Source organism: Cyprinodon variegatus, unplaced genomic scaffold (assembly GCF_000732505.1).
Source record: "Cyprinodon variegatus isolate N-32 unplaced genomic scaffold, C_variegatus-1.0 Scaffold232, whole genome shotgun sequence".
In the NCBI taxonomy this organism is placed as follows: Eukaryota; Metazoa; Chordata; class Actinopteri; order Cyprinodontiformes; family Cyprinodontidae; genus Cyprinodon; species Cyprinodon variegatus.
The window spans coordinates 220006-227149 of record NW_015150685.1 but is presented as its reverse complement, the minus strand read 5'-3'; the positions used below and the strand labels follow the sequence as shown (position 1 = coordinate 227149).

Below are 7144 nucleotides of genomic sequence, written 5' to 3'. Positions count from 1 at the left end.
CTACCTTATTATTAACCCTACTTCCTTAACCCTACCTTATTATTAACTCTACTTCCTTAACCCTACCTTATCCCTTAACTCCCAGTCGGCCTCAGCAGATGGCCGCTCACACTGAGCCTGGTTGTGCTGGAGGTTTCTTCCTGTTAAAAGGGAGTTTTTCCTCTCCACTGTCGCTAGAACCATGCTTAGTGTGAGGGATTGTATATGAATCAATGACTCGATGCAACCAAGTGGTTTCCCTTAGATAGAAAACTTTGAATCAATTTGACTGTATGATCTGGTTGAACTGTAAAGTGCCTTAAGATGACATGTCTTGTGAATTGGTGCTATAGAAATAAACTGACTTGAATTATAAACCCTACCTCCCTTAACCCTATCTTATTATGTAAGATTTTAGTGCTGCCACATCCCATCTGGAGATGTTGAGAGAGAAGTGCCATAACGGTGTTGAAAGTAACGCCGCTACTAACCTTTTTTTAGTAACAAGGTAATCTAACTAATTACTTTGATTGTAACTGTAACGCAGTTACCATTGCCGACACCCCGTTACTGCACGTTACTCAGGTCGCACAATTAACCTTTTTTTCATGATAGGACTCGTTGATAGGGGCTTGTTGGTAATGCAGAGAAATAAAATCACAAAAAAAGAGAAGAAAAAAAAACACAAGACAAGAGGAATTTCTGGTAAATTAAAATATCCGACTGAGAATCCCTAAGACTTAAAAAAAAATCTGCTGTTTGCTGTTTCCTTTCCCTATTAAATGCACAGTAGCATAGTGTTTTTCTGCGAGTGCTTTTTATCGATAAGTGAACTCCACTGATTGATAGTAATTTTTTTTTTTTAGTAGGATTTAATTCGTAGACATGTCTCTATGGTTATACTTCAGATCTAAATTGTCAATCAATAGAAATGATGTGGTAAACTTTTTTGACAGAAATGACGGCAAAGGCCATTACAACCTCAAAATTAGGACAAAATGTCCTTGTAATAAGGTAGTATCCTGGTTATTGTGTGGCAACCACCTTATCAAAGCCTGATTTTATTAACAGATGCCTAAATGGGGGGATATAAGCTGGGTACTAAGGTTTGGTCCTCTGTGTTTTTCCATCCAGGTTGAAGTTCCCTTCAGACTTAGAGTCTCTGCGGGAACTTGCCAACACGCTAAAGTTTTACAAGACGGAAAACTATGGCTACGTTCTGCTGCTGTTCTGTAGCGCATACCTTTATAAACAGTCCTTCGCCATACCTGGCTCGTCCTTCCTGGTGAGAAACGCATAGAAAGAAACAAAAACAAAAAAAACTCATAGAACTGAAAACTCCAACTACTTGTTTCTCCTGTCTTCTTTCAGAACATGTTGGGTGGGGCGATATTTGGACCTTGGGTGGGTCTGATATTGGCCTGCCTGCTCTCCACTTTCGGCTCCACATTCTGCTTCCTGCTGTCCTCGACGTTTGGGAAGCAGTATGTGGTTTACTTCTTCCCTGACAAGGTGGCTCTGCTGCAGAGGAAGGTAGGCATGTCTGTGCAGGGCTCTGTAGTTCAATCAGAAATTACTTTAACTGTGTTTTGAATGGAAATATCTAAATCTGAATATTTGTTGTCAGCGCTCAGTCTTTAAAGTGGAATAAAACAGGGTTCCCACATGTCCTTAAATGTTTTGTTTGTTTTTTTTTGTTTTTTTTTTTTTTTAACAGTGTCCTGTCTGGCAATGTCACAATTTGAATAATTGTCTTCATGCCAAAAAGACCCCAGCAGATTTTGCTTTCATAAGTGGAGCAGTACAGCTTTGGCCATAGTGTTCTGCTTAATTTATGCATGTAAATAGCTTTATTATAATTCATGCAGGGAGTATTACAGATTATATGGATTCTTCAATGTAAGTAGAACAGGAAAGGAAAAACAGAAAAAAAGGGAAAAAAAGATGAAAGAAAGAGGAGATAAAAGGGGAGATAATGATAAAACATTTTCAGTCTGCTTCATCACCTGCAAAGAGATGTAAAAAGAACAGCACAACCAACGGATATAGTATAAGAGATACAATTAAGTAACACCTTGGTACTATTGCTGAAGTATAAGTATTATTATTATTATTATTGAAATATTTTGGTATCAAAAAGAAAATAAGTTCAGGGCCTTGAACTATTATAAACATCCATAAAAAGACACCCATCCTTGAAAAGTCCTTTAATTTGATATCATTAGTTTTTAAGGCCCCGGTTTTAGTGCTTCCTGTATGAAGTCAAAATGTGTAAAACAGGGTATGGAATGAGGGTGAATTGGAGAATTGCCAGTCACACTGAAATATTCACCAAGGTGGTTGGAAAAACTATGGTAGGAAAACATTAATTTCAGGATGCAAGTTTTGCCAAGTGCGTCTGTCAAGGATTCAAAAAATGAACACTCTAGTTTATCACTGGTTTGGAGACCATTTTGAAGCTTGCAACAGAGTTGATGAAGAGCTTCATGGCCCATCAAAGCCTGAAATCATCATCATCAGGTTCGCGTCTCAAATGTGAAACATAATACGAACAAACATTGTAAATTAACCGATCTATCTTCAGTCATCACACAACAACCATCACCGAGACTTCTATAAAGCAGTTTTAGTGGCTTTGATTATTAACACAGACGCGACAGTGACTGCTGCTGCGTAATGTCCATACTTGTATGAAGCCAGCCAGACACTCAAACACACATATTAGGTCTACAACATAAGCCAGAGTGATGTAAAAATACCAACATAAAACAATACAATATAGAGGCAGAAAGGCAGCTCTTCAAGAATTAAAACATGAAAGCTCAGAGGTGTGTGAGCATTCACTGCCAGTCTAGGTGGCATGTGGGCAATGAAATGGAATAATGTAAACAGATGCAAAACCCCATTATGCACAGCAACATATTTTTGCAAAATATTCAAACATAAACAGGCTATACATTCCCATTTCGTTTATCGATTTTGATCAGTTTTTTCAGTGAATTTGCATGATGATAAAATCGCTTATTAGCTATGCCTGCCTGCCTCAATTATGTTTGACTCAAAAATAAAAATGAAACTTCTTTTAGAATTGATATAGACATGAGTATATAGATTCTGGTCCGCCATCCGGCGTCTCAGGAGGGGGAAGCAGTGCAGCACCAACACTGTTTATAGTGGGGATGGTGTGCTGCTGACCTCGACTCGGGACGTTGTGGGTCGGTGGGCGGAGTACTTCGAAGACCTCCTCAATCCCACCAACATGTCTTCCATTGAGGAAGCTGGGCCTGGGGACTCTGGGCTGGGCTCTCCAATCTCGGTGGGCGAGGTCGCCGAGGTGGTTAAAAAGCTCCTCGGTGGCAGGGCCCCGGGGGTGGATGAGATCCGCCCGGAGTTCCTCAAGGTCCTGGATGTTGTGGGGTTGTGTTGGCTGACACGACTCTTCAACATTGCATGGACATCGGGGGCAGTCCCCCTGGATTGGCAGACTGGGGTGGTGGTCCCCCTGTTCAAAAAGGGGGACCGGAGGGTGTGCTCCAATTACAGGGGAGTCACACTCTTAAGCCTCCCCGGCAAGGTCTATTCGGGGGTGCTGGAGAGGAGGGTCCGTCGGATAGTCGAACCTCGGATTCAGGAAGAGCAGTGTGGTTTCCGTCCTGGTCGTGGAACGCTGGACCAGCTCTACACCCTCAGCAGGGTCCTGGAGGGTGCATGGGAGTTCGCCCAACCAGTCTACACGTGCTTTGTGGACTTGGAGAAGGCGTTCGACCGTGTCCCTCGGGGGGCCCTGTGGGGGGGTTCTCCGGGAGTACGGGGTGCCGGGCCCTTTGATACGGGCTGTCAGGTCCCTGTATGACCGGTGTCAGAGTCTGGTCCGCATTGCCGGCAGTAAGTCGGGCTCGTTTCCAGTGAGAGTTGGACTCCGCCAGGGCTGCCCTTTGTCACCGATTCTGTTCATTACCTTCATGGACAGAATTTCTAGGCGCAGCCAAGGTGTTGAGGGGATCCGTTTTGGTGGCCTTAGGATTGCGTCTCTGCTTTTTGCAGATGATGTGGTCCTGTTGGCTTCATCAAGTCGTGATCTGCAGCTCTCGCTGGATCGGTTCGCAGCCGAGTGTGAAGCGGCCGGGATGGGGATCAGTGCCTCCAAATCCGAGGCCATGGTCTTGAGCCGGAAAAGGGTAGAGTGCCTTCTCCGGGTCAGGGGGGGCGTCCTGCCCCAAGTGGAGGAGTTTAAGTATCTTGGGATCTTGTTCACGAATGAGGGAAGAAGGGAGCGGGAGATCGACAGGCGGATTGGTGCAGCGTCTGCCGTGAAGCGGGCACTGTGCCGGTCCGTCGTGGTGAAGAGAGAGCTGAGTCAAAAAGCGAAGCTCTCGATTTACCGGTCGATCTACGTTCCTACCCTCATCTATGGTCATGAACTCTGGGTCATGACCGAAAGAACGAGATCGCGGATACAAGCGGCCGAAATGGGTTTCCTCCGTAGGGTGGCTGGGCTCTCCCTTAGAGATAGGGTGAGAAGCTCGGTCATCCGGGAGGGACTCGGAGTAGAGCCGCTGCTCCTCCACGTCGAGAGGAGCCAGTTGAGGTGGCTTGGGCATCTGTTTAGGATGCCTCCTGGACGCCTCCCTGGTGAGGTGTTCCGGGCACGTCCCACCGGGGGGAGGCCCCGGGGAAGACCCAGGACACGCTGGAGAGACTATGTTTCTCGGCTGGCCTGGGAACGCCTTGGGGTTCCTCCTGAAGAGCTGGAAGAAGTGGCTGGGGAGAGGGAAGTCTGGGCCTCCCTTCTTAAGCTGCTGCCCCCGCGACCCGACCCCGGATAAGCGGAGGAAGATGGATGGATGGATGGATGGATATATAGAATAAAACTGCCGACTGGACTGAAAATATATAGTGGAATGGTGTCGATGGGAATATCTTGTGCACAGCTGGCCTGCCTCTTTCAAAATAACACGATCTTAACAAGCGTTTACGTGAAAGCCTGGATTGTCAATCGGAATATAATTTCATTCTAATCCTTCCAGATCTGATCAGAATATTCTGACTGGCATCTTTACGTGATGCATGTTCAGTGTGACCGGCAGCTTATTCAGATTGCTTATTACCATGTAAATATAGCTATAGATGATGCTCCAAGAAGCTAAATGCTGCCACACATTATACTTTAAGTGCTTGTATTGATGCTAATCTCGATCTGGGAACACCTGTGTAAAAAGTTGTGGTCCTAAGGTTGATAAAGTCGGTGCTGTGTAAAATGTTCTTCAATCAATATGTTAACAATAATCTTAGGAATTGAAAGAACTGAATTTTCTCACCAGTAATACTTTGGATCTTTTAGTATCCAAATGACAGAGATCAAGTACCAGCTGAAAATGGTGCAGAACAGTCTTATGATAGTTTTTCATGTTGTGACATCAATAACAAGAATTCACTATAAATTCAATTTAACCAGTTCTGTTACACAGAAATCACGGTTTGGTTTTGAAGTCAAATTGTGCTGCATATACTGTATAAATATATAGAGTACTGATTATTTTTTGTTTAAATTTAACAGTCCTTGCAAACAAAATCCTGTGGTATGTAAATTAGCTGCTATTTTGGGTTACTTCCCTATATGGTGGAAATATTTAGTTTTTTAATCTTTGCTTTTATCTTCCCACCTACAAATAGTGAAATCAGTATCAGCAATACCTCCCTTTCATCTGTTTGTTTTAATGCTTTTAGATTGAGTTTTTATCCATGTTTCATTTGCAATCAAAAAACAGCTTCTTGGTTGAATTAAATTCTCTTACAGTCTGCCAAGTCTATGAATAATTTTGGGTTTGTGGGCTTCTCTAATGGTTTGTTAATACAAGTTATCATGAAGTGTTTCACTAATATAAAGCAAATTCTCTCATTTTCAATTAATGTATGTAACTTATAAATTTTTCCTAAATCCTAAAAACATTTTTCTTTTTTTTTAATGCCTGCTGAACCTTCCTCTGTTTTCTTCCTGCACCTCTTCCTGGTCCTTCCTCCTCCTTATAGGTGGAAGAGAACCGTAGCAGCTTATTCTTCTTCCTGCTTTTCCTTCGTTTCTTCCCCATGACTCCTAACTGGTTCCTTAACATCACCTGTCCTGTCCTCAACATCCCTATATCTATTTTCTTCTTCTCTGTATTAATAGGTGAGCTAACTCACAAACCATAAAAATGAAAATAACTAAACAGTAGGTCTGATCTCACATCTGCTGCTCTGTTTCCACCTCCAGGTTTGATCCCGTATAACTTCATCTGTGTCCGTACGGGCTCCATTCTGTCCCAGATCTCCTCTCTGGACGACATTTTCTCCTGGGGGACCCTGGCTCAGCTCCTGGCTATCGCTCTCATGGCCCTGCTGCCCGGAGCACTGATCAAACACTACGGCAGAGCTCACCTCAAGGTGGACGGCGTCGACAGTAATGGCACCAGTCAGGTGGAAATCAGCCAGGATAGGAAGAGAAGATGACTGAAAGATGAGAAAGGGACTAAATACTAAAAGAACTCAGGTGGGGAAAGAAACCACTAGATGAAAGCATGCGACCTTTAATCCACGCCAGAAGTGAGATTTCTCTAAGGTCACTGTGGAGACTCAAGACATTCAGGCCGATGTTTGTTATGACCTCATGCTCTTATCCGGTTACATTTAGTCCTTTTCAAAGGTTCATAAATTAAGTGAAATATTAAAATGGAAAAGTTATTATAAAGTTTCCTGAAGTGGGATTTAAAATCCCTTTGGGTTTGCTTTAGGAAAATCCCCTTAGAGGTCACTGAAGCTAAGACTTCATCCTAAATGCAAAGAATTAAAATCACATTTTCCAGAAATTGATGATTATCTCTTAAAGAGAAAAGATCAACTGTCCGCCTGAAGACGATCAAACCTTTATTTTGTTCTATTGAAAATAGATTTGTGATGTGAATGTTGGCTGCTAAGCGTGTTTACTTCCAACATCTCCTATTTTGCAGATTGCTCAGCAGATTGCAGTGTTGTCTGTAAAAGCAGAGAATAACCTCTTTGTGATTTAAAGTAACGTCACCAACCTGCTCCAATTTTCTCTGACTGAAGCGGAATTTAGTCAAAATACCATCGTTTGAAAAAGACACACAATGAACAACAGTATATATATATATATATATATATATAT

The 7144-nt window shown here is 42.9% G+C and overlaps 1 protein-coding gene across 1 annotated transcript in view; it reads left to right on the top strand.

Moving 5' to 3' along the window:
• Positions 1–7112, top strand: part of LOC107088894 (transmembrane protein 41A-B-like) — a 12139-nt gene extending 5027 nt beyond the window's left edge. Inside the window, exons 2-5 of the mRNA XM_015381362.1 lie at positions 1114–1264; positions 1351–1512; positions 6010–6148; positions 6233–7112. Coding sequence (XP_015236848.1) covers positions 1114–1264; positions 1351–1512; positions 6010–6148; positions 6233–6468 — 688 coding nt within the window. The 3' untranslated portion in view covers positions 6469–7112. The remainder of the gene's footprint in view (positions 1–1113; positions 1265–1350; positions 1513–6009; positions 6149–6232) is intronic.
• Positions 7113–7144: the final 32 nt, after the last annotated feature.